Here is a 17,050-nt window from a genome sequence, read left to right as displayed (position 1 = left end):
GAACTCACTCTGTAGACCAGGCTGGCCTTGAACTTACAGAGATCCGCCTGCTTCTGCCTCCTGAGTGCTGGGACTAAAGGTGTGTGCCACCACACCCTGACTTGTAATAATTACTTTAAGGTTAGGTTTTGTATTCTAATTATCAGTGGGATTCCTCGTGTTTTGTTCATTTTTGGATACAGGGTCTTGTCATGCTGCCTCGTCTGGCCTCCAATTCATGTATAGCCCATGTTGGCCTTGAACTGGTGGTACTCCTTCTGCCTCAGCCGTTCAAGTACTGGAATTACAGGAGTGGGCCAGCACCCACAGCGTCCTTAGTGCTTTACTGCAACCTTGGAAAGTTCTGCGGGTTGTTTGGGGCAAAAACATCTAGAGTCCTTTAGATAAATATCTGAGAATGAGAAAACAGACAAAAGAGGGAGAGCCCCGCCCCCTAAGGACAGGTTAATCATAGTTAACATTATAAAGCCTCCTGAATAAACTATTAATAAATTTGAAAGGAAATCCCCTCTAGAATCTGGAGAGGTCACATGACCAAAAAAAGCATAAGGAAACAATGATACATACCGTAGGAGATAAGACAGAAGCTTGCAGACTGTGTATGTGTACATGGACAATGAGAAAAGCTTTGGAAAGCCGGGCGGTGGCGGCACAAAGCGGAGGCAGAGCCAGGCAGATCTCTGTGAGTTCGAGGCCAGCCTGGACTACAGAGTGAGACCCAGGACAGGCACCAAAACTACAAAGAGAAACCTTGTCTCAAAACAAAACAAAACAAAACAAAAGCTTTGGAAAAACAAAACAAAACAAAACAAATGAAAACCTAAAACAATCTAATGCAGGCACAAATGCTTACTAAATACCTCAGAGTGTGTTTCTGTTATTGGTGTCCAAAGATAAAGTTCCTTTCCGAAAGTGATGTTTTACATCCTGAGACACACAAAAAAGAAGATGTGACAGTGTGGAAAGGGTCACCATCTCCTCCTCTTGTTATGATGTGGATGCTTTCCCAAGTTAGCAATGTTCTTTCTGGTTCAATCCCTACTGTCACACAGATTTGGGGAAGTTTTCTGAGCTTCCTCTGACGGTGCTGCAGGTGTGCAGAGATCAGAGAGGAACTAGGCAACTAATGTAGATTTCAAATTCCTGCTGGCTTAGGGAGAGAAATAACCAGTGTAACAAGGTTTTCTCTTGTTTACCTCTACCACAGGAGCTCAGGTTCTCCCATCATAAGAATTCCAACCTCACACAACAAAGGAATTCAATAAATATTCGGGGAATGGGAAGTGGATAAAACAGACTGAAGTTCAACTTTTCAGTCCCCGCATGACCCAAATGTCTTTAAAAATCCTCAGCAGCAATGAAAAACCCAAAGGAAGAAAATGAAGGTCTTTCAGATTGAAGAGAGATAGCTAAAAGATAAGAGCTTAAACAAACACCCATTTCAGACACACACACACACACACACACACACACACACACACACATACACAGTTAGGTATTTGGGTTTTGGTGGGGTTTTGTTGTTTTTGTTTTTGTTTTGTTTTTTTTTTTTTGTTTTTTTTTTTGAGACAGGGTTTCTCTGTGTAGCTTTGCGCCTTTCCTGGAACTCACTTTGGAGACCAGGCCTGCCTCTGCCTCCCCAGTGCTGGGATTTAAGGCGTGAGCCACCACCTGGCTGTTTGTTTGTTTTTAATGGGTTCTTTTTCATGTAATCCAGGCTGGCTTCAAGCTTATTGTTAGCTAGTGATGACCTTGAATTCCTGATACTTCTGCTTCCATATTTCAAGTGCTTAGATTATAGGCATGTGCTACCATGTGTCCATTTTATTCTAAGGTAATATTCTTGTGATAACTCCAACAGTAACAGAAGGTGCTTTTCTTCCTTTCAACCACCAGTCCAGTTCCACCTCCCTCTCCAGAAATACTAGTATGTATCCTACTGTTTCTTTGTAGCTACACATAATTATTTATGTATTACAAGATACAATGTATCTTGTAACATTATATACAAGATATTATACTGTACATTCTTGCTTTTTTTTCACTTCACAAAAATGTTTGAAAAGGTTTTGTTTTGTTTGGAGACAAAGTCTCACTAGGTAGCCCAGGCTGGCCTGAACTTGCAACAATCCTCCTGCCTTAGCCTCCCAAGTGCTGGGATCATAGGTAATAAGGCTTGGCTTTTTTGGAAGTTCTTTTTACATCTTCCTCTCACTCATTTAGTAGTGAACTTAAAGTAGTTTAAAAAAAAAAAAAAGAAAAGAAAAAGAAAAAGTCAGACAGCCACACATTAGGGACCAGACACTAGCTGAAGGATCAGCTAGTACTTGTGCTTCCTGTGTGTATTTTATGTATGTGTGCTTTTGTTGTTGTTTGATTGTTTTGGTAACAGGGTCTTCTGTAGTGCCAGCCAGATGACCTTGAACTTCTGATGGAGGTAAAGAGTTACCTCCATCTCCAGAGTACTAGGTTTATAGGCATGCACCACCATCTCTCACTGTATACAGTGCTAGAGAATGAACCCAACCCATGGCTTCATGGATGCGAGGCAAGCACTCTACTAACTAAGCTACACCCCCCCCCCCAACTAGTACTTTAAAGATTTATTTATTTAATGCATATGAGTGCTCTATCTGCATGTAAACCTTTATGCCAGAAGAGGGCATCAGATCCCACTACAGACGGTTGTGAGCCACCATGTGGTTGCTGGGAATTGAACTCAGGACCTCTGGAAGAGTAGTCTGTGCTCTTAACTTTGGCCCCGAACTAGTACTTTAAAAACAACAAACAAACATAATAGCTATTTACTGAGGTCACTGAAAAGGGGAGGAAAAAGAATCCCATTCAGAATGTCTTTACACATCCCCCAGCTTTTCGTTGGTTCAATGTGTTTTTATAAGACATGCATAACCACTTATTCAGTATAGTTGTAATCTGAACACAAAAATCAAGCATTAGCCAAATGTGGTGGTACGTGCCTGTTGTGGTTTGAATGACAGGTTTCCCTATAGGCGCAGATGTTTGAATCTTGATGCTGTTAAGGAAGGTTTAGGAAGAATGGCTTTGCTGGAGGAAGTGTCACTAGGGACAAGCTTTGAGGTCCAAGGCCACAGGTGATTCCTAGTTGACTCTCTCTGCTTTGCAGTTCAAGATGCAAACCCTCAGCTTCTTCTCCAGCTGTTATGACTCCTGCTTGCTGTCATGCTTTCCTACTACAATGGATTCCTAACCCTCTGGAATGGTAAGCTCAAAAAAAATTTCTTCTGTAAGTTGCCTTGGTGATGGTATTTTATCACAGGAATAAAAAAGTAACAATGGGTTGGGGATTTAGCTCAGTGGTAGAGCACTTGTCTCCAAAGCGAGTTCCAGGAAAGGCCCAAAGCTACACAGACAAACCCTGTCTCGAAAACCCCCCAAAATAAATAAATAAATAAAAATAAAAATGTGCCGAGTGGTGGCGGCGGCGGCGGCGCACACCTTTAATCCCAGCACTCCGGAGGCAGAGCCAGGTGGATCTCTGAGTTCAAGGCCAGCCTGGTCTACCAAGCGAGATCCAGGAAAGGCGCAAAGCTACATAGAGAAACCCTATCTCGAAAAAAAATAAATAATAAAAATAAAAATAAATAAATAAATAAATAAATAAATAAAAAAAATGCACCTATAATACCATCACTTGGGTGATAGAGGCAGGAGGATTAAGAGTTCTAGGTCACCCTAAGCCACACAGTGAGTTCAATACCAGCCTGGGCTACTTGTGACCTTGTCTCAAGTAAACAAACAAGGCCGGGCGGTGGTGGCGCACGCCTGTAATCCCAGCACTGGGGAGGCAGAGGCAGGTGGATCTCCGTGATTTCGAGGCCAGCCTGGTCTACAAAAGCGAGTTCCAGGAAAGGTGCAAAGCTACAGAGAAAACCCGTCTCGAAAAACCAAAAAGAAAAAAGAAAAAGAAAACAAACAAAAAACCGCCCCTTTCCAATCAGCAACCTTCCGAATCTCAAATCAGCCTTTCATTTTTGTTTCTACTTAAGCCAATCAAACTTTCATTCAAGTATGAACTGGAATTAAATAGGTGACAGTATTCCAAATCAGTAGCCAAGCTCTCTGTTCACGAAACCAACTTACTTTCCGCTGTCCTGAACCAAATACCTTCCTCTAAATTCTCCGCACACTTCCAGGTCTCCAGTACTCGCTGCTTCCTCTGCTAGGTCCTGCACGGGGTCCACTTTGGGCTATTTCTTGACCCTTAAATGGCCCTGGGCCCAGCGCTCTCACCCTGACCTTACAATGACCCTTCCATCTTTCCACTCCAGCAAATTCTGGGACTTCCTAAAGAGAGTTCCCCAGGGACCACCATTGTCTGGATTTCTAGTGATGGCTTGTGAAAACTTCTCTAGGCAATCTGGGCCTGGAGAAGTAAGGAGAACACTACATACTAAACCCATCCAGAGGGATAAGCATTCATTTTCCTACCAAAGGGGGCGCTGGACATGATGGGCAGGCGGCCAGCTTCCTCCTCTTTAAGGTAGGCGGTGCTCCCAGGCCGGGTCGTGACGTCATCTCCCCGCGTCGGGGGCGAGATCCGCTTGACGCCATCTCCGGGCGCCCGGCTGGGGGGGGCCGCTGGGTGTGGGGCGGCTCCGGGGCCGGGGATGGCGGCGGCCGCGGCGGCGGCGGCTCCGGGACGAGCGGGAGGAGTCCAGGGAGCTCCGTGAAATGGGCCGGTGAGTGTCGCCCGGAGTGGTGGCCGCCGGGCTGGCCTGAGGCCAAGCGGGCCTGGGTTCGGAGCTCCGGTGGAAGGGCCCCCTAGAAGCCCCGTTGCTTCACCGGGCCGAGGGCGCCCCAAACAGCGGGCAGAGGGAGCGAAAGAGGCCGTGCCTGGTCCTCTAGATGCTGCTTTCCCGCCTGGCCCGGAAGGCGGCTTCAGGCCCTGATAACCTGGCGGTGTTGTGCCCACGGGCCAGGATGTCCGAGTTCTCAGGGCGGGAAGGGGCCCCCAAACAAGGAAGCGTCGCCTGCGGGGCCTGGCCTCAGCCCGATACCCGACCCCCGACTCTTTAAACATAGAATGCCTTAGTTCAGGCCTTACCCTTGTCGAAACAGGGATTGAGGGATCATCAAAAGCCATCACCTCTGATCTCTACGAGGCTGCTCCCTTTCTGTGGGGCGCACCCCTTTCCCTCAGAGAATTTGGGTCTCCCTCCGTGTGCAACCCCTTGATTCCAATCCAGGCATGAAGAGGAGCTGCGTTCCCGTCTCTATTGGCAGGTCTCTGGAACGGTTCCTTTGCCCCTTAGCTCAGTTGGGTTCACAAGTTGTGTCGTTTCCCATGAGAAAATCTTCAGAGCTGCTCCATACACCCACACCCAGGTTTCAGATTCTGAAATGTTTTGCCTTGTGGGAACCGGGTGTGCAGGCTTGGCTTTCTTCTTTTGGGGTGGGGGGAAGGGGCGCGGGTGGACTTTTTGCCTGTTTCCACCCTTTCATATTCTTGTGTTTGCTAACTCCTTGGTGACCCAGAGATAGGTTTTCTTAGCTATTTTAGCTATAGAGAGCAAGCATCATTTCGGGAATGAAGGAGAAAGCTGAGTGCTGTCAATTAAAAACTGTTGATGAAGAATGAATGCATGACTTGTACCCAAATTGTGATTTGTTTGTGGCACTAGGAATTTGTTTTTCCACATTTTGTGTACTCTTGAACTATGCCAATCTCAGGTAAATGTTGCCTTCAGTTGGATCGAGGCTTGCAGTATTCTGTGTGACTTTGACAGAACTAGTCAACACTGCTAACTCTGTTAAGACTGTGATGGCCCTTTTGTTTTGTTTTGTTTTCGTGTCGTTGTTTTCCTTCGAGATAGGCTCTGACTGGAACCCAGGCTTTCTTCTGACGTACTATAGACTTGAATGTAGTTGAGGATGACCATGTCCAATCTGTGTGATGCTGGGGATCAAACCTATGGCTTGATGCATGCTAGGCAGGCACTTTAGCAACTGAGCTGCATCTAAAACCTTGAAAGGTTTAATTATTGATGTTTCTGGCAAGTGTAGATTCAGATAATTGGTAGCTTAGTAATAGTTTTGTTCCCCATTGTTAGCTACATAGACTTAAAGAGATATTTCAGTTTCTTTCACATTTCATTCAGTTATAGGAAGTTGTCACTTAGAAAATTTTACATGCACATACAGAGGAGCCCTTTGAATTTTACTAGGAAAATCTGTTAATATGGCTTTCACTTTGAGTAACTCTCCCTTGACCTCTTTTTCTGCCCCAGAAACTTAAATAATTGTTCCTTTCCCTCTAGTACTACCTTTCTTATTTAAATAATCTCCACATTTGCAAACTCATAGGCCCTTAATAAAGGTGAAACTCTCTGCTTCTCTTTGTTCACGTGCAAACAGTATTAACTCCCCCCCCCCCTTTGTTTTTTTTGGTTTTTCGAGATAGGGTTTCTCTGTAGCTTTGGAGCCTGTCCTGGACTAGCTCTGTAGAGCAGGCTGGCCTCGAACTCACAGAGATCCACCTGCCTCTGTGCTGGGATTACAGGCGTGCACCACCACCGCCTGGCAACTCTCCCATTTTTATTTGTGCATTTAAGCAAAATTTGGATTGAGAATGAGTCTAATCTTTGGGAGAATAGGGTAGAGAGTAAAAAAATATTATGACAAAGAAACCAATGAGGGGTTGGGGATTTAGCTCAGTGGTAGCGCACTTGCCTAACAAGTGCAAGGCCCTGGGTTTGGTCCTCAGCTCTGGCAAAAAACAAAACAAAACAAAACAAACAAAAAAAAAAACCAATGAAACTTGATACATGGAAATTTCTTCTCATGGATATCTTACCAAAATTAAAGCATAAGAGATCTTTCTTTTTCTTTCTTTTTCCTTCTTTTCCTCCTCCTCCTCCTGTTGTTTTGTTTTGTTTTTATTTTTGTGTGGAGGCCAGAGGCCAGCTTTCAGGAGTTGATTATCTCCACAACGTGGGTTCCAGGGATGGAACGTGGGTCATTAGGCTTGGTAGCAAGTACATTTACCTGCTGAGCTGTCTCACCAGCCTTGGAATTTTTTATTCACCTTCAATCTCCTGGGCACTCTGGGTAAATGTGCTGTTACGGCTTGGGTCGAGAATGAAGCAAGAGCTCATGGACTTTGTGGTTCCTGGTGGTTTTGGAATTCCTTTTCATGATGACCTGGGGAGCGTGACAGGTCAGACTCCTGCTTACTGCATCCTTATTCCTGTCTTGTAGGCTCCCAAGCCAGACGGGAGGACACTTACTAAAACTGCTCAGAAGTACCGCCAGAAGCTCAGGTAATACAAGCACTTTGGAGTCCTTGTTACAGGGGGAAACAAATTTCCTTTGGCAGGTGACAATGGAAAAACAGAACAGAATTCAGCCTGATTGGAAAAATTATTGGTAGAGTTCATATGCATTGACATATTTATATGAAAAAGATGCTTTCTGATTTTCTTTTCTTTTTCTTTTTTTTTTTGAGATTAGTTCTCATGTAGCCAAGAGCAGCCTCCATGAATCAACAAACCTTGATTCATTATTTAGCTAAGAGTGACCTCAAAATCCTGAACTCTTGACTCCCAAGTGCTGGAATTATATACATTCGCCACCACAGTGGCTCTAAAAAGATGCTTTTTGACAGTGCATAAAGTGATTACAAAAAGTGACAATAAGGGAAAGAGAAGAGAAAACTTTCTTCTGAATCATATAAACCTAAAAATAGTAAGTGACCATGCATGTGAAGAGAGATGGAACCAGATTGTATGAAGTAATAACTGGAGCAGACCTACAGTGGATAGGAAGCTGCTGGCCAGAAAAACAAAGGGGAAAAAAGAAGGCAGATTGAAAGTGATCAGTACGGAGAAAAGAAGTCTGACCAGAGCAGGGAACGGGACATCCGTGTGAAGTCAAAACTGTTTGGCTGCTCTTTAGAGAGGGCGGAAGAGAAACAAGTTACAGAGCAAGCAGAAACAATCAGTCTTCTTATGGGATCCACGCTGGAATGTAAAGTTTCTTTGAAAAAGAAGAAGAACAACAAAAATACTACATTTCATAATATGTTTGGGGAACAAGGGTCTTGGGTTTTTTGGTTTTTTGGAGCTAGGATATCTCTGTAGCCCTGGCTAGCCTGGAACTCACTCTGTAGACCAGGCTGGCCTCGAACTCAGAGATCTATCTGCCTCTGCCTCCTGAGTGCTGGGATTAAAGGCAAATGCTGCCACTACCCGGCTGGAACAAGTTGTTGTAGTAGTAGTAGTAGTAGTAGTGGTAATAATAATAATAATAATAATAATAATAATAATAATAATGAAAAAAGAGACAAGCAAACCTCCTCAGCACTTAGTAATAATAATAATAATAATAATAATAATAATAATAATAATAATAATAATAGAGACAAGCAGACCTCCTCAGCACTTAGTGATGTGAATTTAGCTGGTCTTCCGATAGAAGAGATAGGAGAAAGGGAGATCATAGCTCGAGTTAAGTTGGGTAAAGGAAGCAAGAATGAGGCCATACACTGAGGGAAAGAAGATGGCACATAGATCTCCCCACACATGGGAGGAGACTGAAGAGCTAAGGGCCTCATGAAAAGCATGACTAACCCAGAAGTTGGTAGTGAAGAGGTCATGGAACCCTCGGGTTATTTATGCATCTTGAATGTTCATCCTTGGAGCTCTTTGTGCTTTGTTGTTCTCTCTTCTCAGGCTGACAGGTGAAAAGACAGTCTCCTTTTGTCACCACTTTCCTCTGTTACAGCTTTCTACTTGGGTGCAATTCTTGATATTTTGTTTGACTTGATTCCCTGGGTTACTTTTTTTTTGCCTCTGGTTTGTTCCTTAGCAGATGTGGGCACCCCAGCCAGCAGCAGAGAAGGGTGCAGGGAAGCCACAGAGAAGTCCCTTCTGATGCCCCAAGGAGCAAGCAAACCCCATCCAGGCTCCGGGAACACCACAAAGCAATATGAAACCTGTTCATGAAAGGAGTCAGGAATGCCTTCCACCAAAGAAACGAGACCTCCCTGTGACCAGCGAGGATATGGGGAGAGCTACCAGCTGCTCCACAAACCACACGCCCTCCAGTGATGCCTCTGAATGGTCCCGAGGGGTCGTGGTGACTGGGCAGAGCCAGACGGGAGCCAGAGTCAGCCTCGGGGCTGATGGATCTGAGGCCATCACTGGTCTAACAGTCGATCAGTATGGCATGCTGTATAAGGTGGCTGTGCCACCTGCCACCTTCTCACCAACTGGCCTCCCATCTGTTGTGAACATGAGTCCCTTACCCCCCACGTTTAATGTAGCATCTTCACTGATTCAACATCCAGGAATCCACTATCCCCCAGTCCACTATGCTCAGCTCCCATCCACCTCACTGCAGTTTATTGGGTCTCCTTATAGCCTTCCTTATGCTGTGCCACCTAATTTCCTACCTAGTCCCCTCCTTTCTCCTTCTGCCAACATTGCCACTACTCACCTTCCACACTTTGTGCCATATGCCTCACTCCTAGCCGAGGAAGCTACCCCTCCCCCCCAGGCTGCATCCCCAGCCTCTTCTGCCACCTCCCCACCCGGCCACTTGCCACATCACTCGAACGCTCAACCACTGGATCTTGCTCCAGGCCGGATGCCCATTTATTATCAAATGTCTAGGCTACCTGCTGGATATACCTTGCATGAAACTCCAACAGCAGGTGCCAGCCCCGTTCTTACCCCTCAGGAGGGCCAGTCTGCTCTCGAAGCAGCTGCTGCCAATGGACAGAGACAGCGAGAGCGAAATGTAGTAAGACGAGAAAGTGAAGCCCTTGATTCCACCAGCAGCAAGGGTGAAGGTCAAGGACTGGTGCCGGTGGGAGAAGGCATGGTGGACGGACAGTTGTTTTCAGGTTCTCAGACTCCACGAGTGGAGGTGGCGGCGCCAGCGCACCGAGGGACCCCAGACACCGACCTTGAGGTCCAGCGGGTAGTTGGCACTTTAGCTTCTCAGGACTATCGTGTGGTGGCAGCTCAGAGGAAAGAGGAAGCCAGCCCTCTTAACCTATCCCATCATACCCTTGACCATCAGGGTGAGGGACGAGGGTCAGCCAGGAATCCTACAGAACTGGTGGAGAAAAATCAGGCCCGTGTGTTCTACCCTCAGTCCCATCAGGAACCAGTAAAACACAGACCTTTACCCAAAGCAATGGTTGTAGCCAATGGCAACCTGGTGCCCACTGGAACTGACCCTAGCCTGCTGCCTGTAGGCTCGGAGATCCTGGTGGCATCAAGTCTGGACATGCAGGCCAGAGCCACCTTCCCAGACAAGGAGCCAACACCACCTCCCGTTACCTCCTCCCACTTGCCCTCCCATTTCATGAAAGGCGCCATCATTCAGCTAGCTACAGGAGAGCTGAAGCGGGTAGAGGACCTCCAAACCCAGGATTTTGTGCGCAGTGCCGAAGTGAGTGGGGGGCTGAAGATTGACTCTAGCACAGTTGTGGACATTCAGGAGAGCCAGTGGCCTGGATTTGTTATGCTGCATTTTGTGGTTGGTGAACAGCAGAGCAAAGTGAGCATTGAGGTGCCTCCCGAGCACCCCTTTTTTGTATATGGCCAGGGTTGGTCCTCCTGCAGCCCTGGACGGACTGCACAGCTCTTCTCTCTGCCCTGTCATCGGCTACAGGTGGGAGATGTCTGCATCTCTATCAGTTTACAGAGCCTGAACAGTAACTCAGTTTCTCAGGCCAGCTGTGCTCCCCCAGGCCAGCTGGCTATACCCCGAGAAAGGCCTGAGAGGACAGTCTTGGGGCCCAGAGAACTATGTGACAGCGAGGGGAAGATCCAACCTTCAGGAGAGGGTTCCCGGGTGGGAGAGCCCTCCCAGCCTGAGCCAGGTGCTCAGGCCTGCTGGCCAGCCCCAAGCTTCCAAAGATACAGCGTGCAAGGGGAGGAGGCACGGGCTGCGCTGCTCCGTCCCTCTTTCATTCCACAGGAGGTAAAGCTGTCCATCGAAGGGCGTTCCAATGCAGGAAAATGAATCTCTCTCAGCCCAGGACTGGGGCTTTATCCCCAGAGGTGAGCCTCACCGTGAGCAGCCAGAGGATTTGCACATGCCAAGCAGAGAATCGTTCTCTTGGCAGTGAGATTTGAGGCAAATAGGAGGCATGAAGATAGCCTCCCAAAGCAGGATCTGTTGCTCATTAATTACCCCATGGTATCCTTTCAGGACAGCCCTAGGGGATGCTGAGATGGGGGAATAGCAGGCTTGGAGCAAGAAAGGGCAGGAGTGCACATAGGATAAGAAACATTCCAAAATCAGGGCCTCCCTGTTTTTTCCTACTCAGTCCTGGCTCCTGCAAGGGGAAGTACAGGCTTTGGGAGCAGGTGGCAGAGGGAGCAAAGAAAGAGCCAAAAATGATCCACAGCTTCTAGTAGCAGTAAGACTGTTTCTTTCTTCTTTCCTCCCCGTCCCTTTCTTGTGGTGGGAGGGCAGGAGGCCCAATGGTTGAAAATGAGAAGATTCCCACCCAGAACTCTTCTTGTAAGAGACGTGCACTTTAAAGGGTGACTTTGTTACAGATGTTTATGGCTGGGGTTGGGGTTGGGGAGCACCATGATCTACAGAACTCTGCTTGACCCTTTGCTTCTGCCATTGCCATCTCACCCCCCATTCCTCTGTAAGGCTTTCTAGCAGTTTAGGGGCCAAGAGAGAGAGGAGAAATCCCTTCAGGGCTGAGAATGAAGGACTGCCTTGCCAGGGACCCAGTTGGGGGCTTTGGGGAAAGACTTGACTGCTAGATGATGGGCCCTAGGCGGGGCTTTTGAAAGGTGGCTGACCCAGCAAAACCCCCACTCCATATGTCAGGCCTGCTTTGCCATTTCCCTGAGTCTCTAGTAGTGATTTTGGAAAGACCTGGAGGACCTTTTCCTCTAGGCACCCACACTCCTCCATTGTCCGTCTATGTTGTGCCTAAGTGCCTGCGCTGCCCCCACCCTTCTGCTGCCCTGACCTCTGCATGGTGTCTTGATCTGGGCCTCACGTGTAGCTGCACTGCCTTTGTCCACTAAGACCTCTAGTTTGGGGTGTATAAGGGCCTCTGGTTTCCCTATCGGCTGTAATTTTTATATTTAGAAACTCAATCATGGCCTCTTTCACTGGCAGCACTGTAGTGGAGAAACAAAGAAGAAACCATGCCCTAAGCTGAGCATTTCCATTCTGGTGGTTTTACTTGGCCCCTCCCATCTCAATCCATTGCCTCTCAGCATTTTGGCATCTCCACACTGCCCTTCTTCCACTGTCAGCTCTGGAAGTCTAGGATAGCCCTTGTAACAGCTTAGCGGATGTTTCCTTGTGTGGTGGGGGTTCTTCTACAAAGAGTATTTTCTGTCTTGGTTGTGTTTGCTGCCATCCCCCCTTAAACCCACATCTCACTTTCAACTTGTAGTGTCAGCTTGGACTGTAGAATTCTACTGGGTATTAAGATGTAGACTCCCCCACCAACTTTCAGGTGGTTGAGTATTTTTTGTGTGGATTTTTTTTTTAAAGGGGGAGTGTGTGGTTCTTTAGACTCTTGAAGGCAACTCAGGGTATTGTCCACCCAGCTCTCTAGTTAGACTTCTCCTAGAGTATATGATTGTGGCATTTCCTTCATAGATAGACTTGGAGCGGTCAAGACATGGCCTGTCATCAGGAGTCCCACACTTCTGAGGTATGAGCAAAACTTAAGGCAAGTCTTGTGATCTCTCACTCTTTCACTTCCTCCCCAGCTGCCAAATGGGGATAAATAATCTTACCTACCTCCTGGGGGGAGGGGAAGTTCTGAGAATGGAGTCATTCTTGGTGTTCAGGTGCTAAAGGTTCTCTTCGGGAATAGAGTGACAGAAGCTGGCTGGCGGGCCACAGGCCCTACATTTTCTTTCGGACCTTGAGAGCAGATAACCTGGTCAGCGAGCTTTTAGGAGAACATCCAAAGGAAGCTGCTTAACTTCAGCTGACAAGTCCTTAAGGCTGGGAGTTTTGTCAGAGTCAGACACCAACCTTGTGCTGTGGTGGAGATCACATTCTTTCCCCTCTCTTGCCCCCATTCCCTGATTGCTGCTTCTCTGGCTTATTTCCTACAGTGGGGGCCTGTGGGGTTGAGTCTTGAGGAATTCTCTCAAATGAGAGCTGTAGGAGAAGGCCTCCTCTCTGATTGTTTCGTGAGCAACTCATTCCTAGGGATTAATGTCTGCATGGATTTCTTGAAAGCCCCCTTTCTCACACGAAGGTTTATCTGGGAATTTAGTGACATGCACTGTAGATGCTCAAGAAATGTCTCCCAAGGATACCACTGAGCTGCTTCCTAACGGGGCCAACGTGCATCTGGTTGTAGTGGAAGTCAAGTCTCTCTACTCAGACTAGTTGTAGCTCTCTAGCCTGGTAATGCCCGCTGGATCCTGGAAAAAGGAATTGTTGAAGACTGCCAAGTTGGGCCCTGACCTTTCTGCTGTGGTTCCTTTTTTATCCCTGTCTGATAAAAGTAATAACAGCAACTCCCTCAATATGGTGCCGTGCATTCGTAACACGCTTTTGCTGAGCTGAGGGCCCCCTTTCCTGAAGTGTGCACCCCTAGAAAAGAATGCTTGTCAGAGCTGTGGCAGTGCTTACCCTAAGTGTGTAAGAGACATGAGTGGTTTTTAGAGTGAGCATTTCAGTGGTTAGCTGTCAGCTTTTGGGGACTGGGCAGTTGACAAAGATCAGCCTGTTCCCAGTCAGTGATAGGACATTCCCAGACCTTGGAGAAAGTACCGAAACTGAACGGAAATACAGATGTCAATTTAGAAGAAGGGAAACTTGGTAAAGGATGTTTGGTAATCTAAGATCATCCTTATCAAGATAGTGGGGAAGGGGCTTGGGCCCTCAGAGGTGAGGGAGGAGCCTGAGAAGAGCTAGACTGACCCCACTTTACACTTAGGGTCCCATTTGGTCCTAACACCATGGGCTTTGCTCCGTGCTGCTCTGGTCACTGCTATTGTCTGCTCACTGTCCTGCCTGTTGCCCATTTAGCTCCTGTCCTTCTTGTCTTTGGCCATGTAGACTAAGCTCAGACAACCTGTCCATTCTAACCTGTGTTCTACCAGTGTTTCTGCGCAGCACAGTCATGTTAGACAGGGATGGCTGCGTGCTGTTGATGGGCTAGTAGATCTGGAAGGATGCGGTTTCGTGCTGTCAGAAGCCCGTCGGTCCTACTAGAGACTGTCTTTTCTCTCTTATGGTACTTTGTAGCATGTTTCAAGACGAGAACCAACCACGTTAGGATGCCAGGATCCTAATGGCATTCCTCTAGCCCCATGTTCTGGGGTTGAGAAAGAGTTTGAAGTTTGGCTGAAATAGCTCTTCCATTTGGGTTTAATTTTCTTTTTGCCAGTGGGTATCCTAGGCATTTTAAGAGACGAACAGGATGGTGGCATGATTTAAACCTGCATTAGAGTAGGCATATTGAGTGGTTACACTGGCACAAGCTGAAGGACATTGGGGAAGGCTGGCCTTTGGAGTAAAGATAACCAGATTCATTGAATTGGCCATGGGAGATTAGGCCAAGTCCTAGAAGCAAACAGGACAGAGGCCAAGTTTTAGAGAGGTGTGTTGACCTCCTAGGATTAAGTTTACTAAACTACACTGAAGCTATAGTACTTTCTAGATCAGAAAAGTTGTACACTACAGTTGAGCTGAATTCTACTATAGATGGATGTTAGCCTTTGCTTGGAAGCCTTCACCTTCTAGCTTCCCCAGGGTTGGAAAGTCTCCCACATTATGCAATAATAAAATAAGCATCTGGGTCTTTGCAGCTGTCAGTTTTTTTCAACTCTAGGATCAATCTTTGGACCTAAAGCCTGGTCTGGGCCTAGGAGGATATTGGCCCTTGATTCTAGAGTTGGTTGCATTCTCTCCTTACCTGCAGACTATGCACAGTTCCTGGGACAGAGGGAGAAGTGGTATGGCTTGCCCTGTTGAGCCTCCTCAACAGGAATAATAGTAATAAATGCACTTTTCACATTAAAGGTTTCTTTATAAGTTCTCCTGTTAAGCCTAGGCTCTTCCCCTAGTAGGTTGCAAATTCAACATTCTGTGTGATCCCAAAGCCATCCACTGCAAACGCTTAGCAGTAAAGATGGCCCCAGACTGGGTTCCTGTCTGCAATGTGTGTGGCAGCAGCCCATGTGCCTTTACCTAATGTCAGACTTGGAAGCGTTTAGTCTGTCTTTATGTTAGGGGGTCTTAGGTACTTCAGAGAGAGAGAGAGAGAGTGAGAACAGATAACACAGTGGTTTTATGCCCACCTCACCCCCTGCCAGGGACTTTGTGTGTAGTTGTAAACTGTGAGGTTTGGTGAGCTGCTGATAATTGCTGAAGGCAGGGTGGACCCCTCGTTTGCTTCATGTGTGCACTCAGTGAATCAGAATGGGGAAGAGACTGACCGTACTCATGGCTAACTTGAAGTATTAAAATACGGCTGTCCTCTACACACTTCCTAGTCACACAGGATCCCTGTAGCCAAAACAGTATATGTTCCAGCTGCAGAGAGCAGACTGCTCTCAGCTTGCACAGCACCTTAGGGGAGGGAAGAATATATGGATAGGTGATAGGGGTGGAGAACAGATGGGGATTTTGTCATCCAGGTGGCTTTAGGGTCCTAAGGAATAGAGAAGGATGGCACTGGGGAAGTCTGGATGGATCTGATTCATGTAGGAGTTCCCTGTAGATAAATTACTGATCCCCCAACCACTATCCCCAGTATGTAATGGCTGAATTAATATGTAATCAACTGCATTGTATCTAAAGCCTTAGAACTAGTCAGGTGCTCCTCCCACCCAATACCATTTCTTACCCTCTAATCCTACCTGATCTTTAACAAAGCATTAATAATTCTAAGGATAATCTCTATTTTGTTGTGCTTTTTTGTAACTGTTTTAAATAAATCAATTTGTACTGTATATTTGTACTTTTGTGAGATCCTTTTTGCTGTTTTACCATTTTAAGTCTCTGTACTTGGCTACACACAGATTGTATTTTTATTGTTAATGCTCTTCTTATGGATACCTGCATTTAACTTGTGGACTATGTAAACACAATATATATCAATATCTATATATCTATATATCGATCTATATAAACTACTAGCTTTTCCTTTTGGTGTTTGCGCCTTTTTCCTATCTCAGTTTGATGGATGGCCATTGGGGCAGGATCACTTGGGAGTAAACATGGTGTGGTTATTGGTAAACTTGGCAAATGGTGGGAGCTACCTGAACTGTGGTTTGCGCCCACTGGTATGAGTTTCAGTCTGGGAAATGTACCTGTAGGCTAAGGTCGGCAGAATCCATCAGTAGGGCCTGTAGATGTCCTGACTGCTGGCCTTTCCACCAGTAGTGCACACTGCCACACACTGCTGGAGTAATCACACTTACAGCCGCTGCTTCTGACTTCAGAAAGTTTGCCACCAGTAAATGGTGAGACACTCAAGTCCCCTTATTTACTGTGTACCACAAACTACCCTAAGTGCATTCATCATCAATCATGTTGCTATTACTACCACTTTGGGACAGGAACTAAAGAACTGGCTCAAGTTATACAGTAATGGTACACTGGAGTTTTGGGTTCTGGGTTTTGTTTTGTTTGTTTTTGAGACAGGGTCTCTCTATAGAGCCCTGGCTGTCCTAGAACTCATTGTGTAGTCCAGGCTGGCCTCAAACTCTCAGAGATAACACCTGTCTCTGCCTCCCAAGTGTTGAGATAAAAGGTGTGCATCACCACACCTGGCTTGTTCTGTGGTTTTGGTTGGCTAGTTGTTTTTGCAATGGTGGGGATCAAACCTGGGGCCACCAGCATGTTAGGCAAACCACCACTGAGCTGGGGCTAATTCCTGAATTTGTATTAATTCAGAATGTTGTGGAAATAATTGGATAAGCCATGTGAAGTACTCAAAGTATTCCTTGGGACAGAGTGCATCCAGTTACTTGAAATATTTCAACTAGGACTTCATATGGAGCTCTGTGAAAGGCACTGGGGTCAATGAAGTACTTTAGTTTCTTTC

The 17,050-nt window shown here is 46.5% G+C and overlaps 1 protein-coding gene across 2 annotated transcripts; it reads left to right on the top strand.

The window, feature by feature from the left end:
• The first annotated feature begins 4,609 nt into the window (after nucleotides 1-4,609).
• On the top strand, nucleotides 4,610-16,136 carry Atxn1l (ataxin 1 like). Of its 2 annotated transcripts, none has more exons than XM_036187832.1 (3): nucleotides 4,610-4,721; nucleotides 7,240-7,301; nucleotides 8,851-16,136. In XM_036187832.1, the coding sequence occupies exon 3, from the start codon at nucleotides 8,968-8,970 to the stop codon at nucleotides 11,014-11,016; it is 2,049 nt and encodes a 682-aa protein (XP_036043725.1). In that variant the 5' UTR covers nucleotides 4,610-4,721; nucleotides 7,240-7,301; nucleotides 8,851-8,967; the 3' UTR covers nucleotides 11,017-16,136. The 2 variants fall into 2 exon arrangements, with proteins under 2 accessions (XP_036043725.1, XP_036043726.1); XM_036187833.1 differs by having other exon boundaries at nucleotides 8,848-16,136.
• Nucleotides 16,137-17,050: the final 914 nt, after the last annotated feature.

This window comes from Onychomys torridus, chromosome 5 (genome assembly GCF_903995425.1).
Source record: "Onychomys torridus chromosome 5, mOncTor1.1, whole genome shotgun sequence".
Taxonomy (NCBI): Eukaryota; Metazoa; Chordata; class Mammalia; order Rodentia; family Cricetidae; genus Onychomys; species Onychomys torridus.
This window is presented reverse-complemented; position numbering and strand designations above follow the sequence as displayed.

What these genes read in the sequence shown, in the direction of transcription:
- Atxn1l (XM_036187832.1), top strand. Translation starts at nt 8,968, where the DNA reads ATGAAACCTGTTCATGAAAGGAGTCAGGAATGCCTTCCACCAAAGAAA.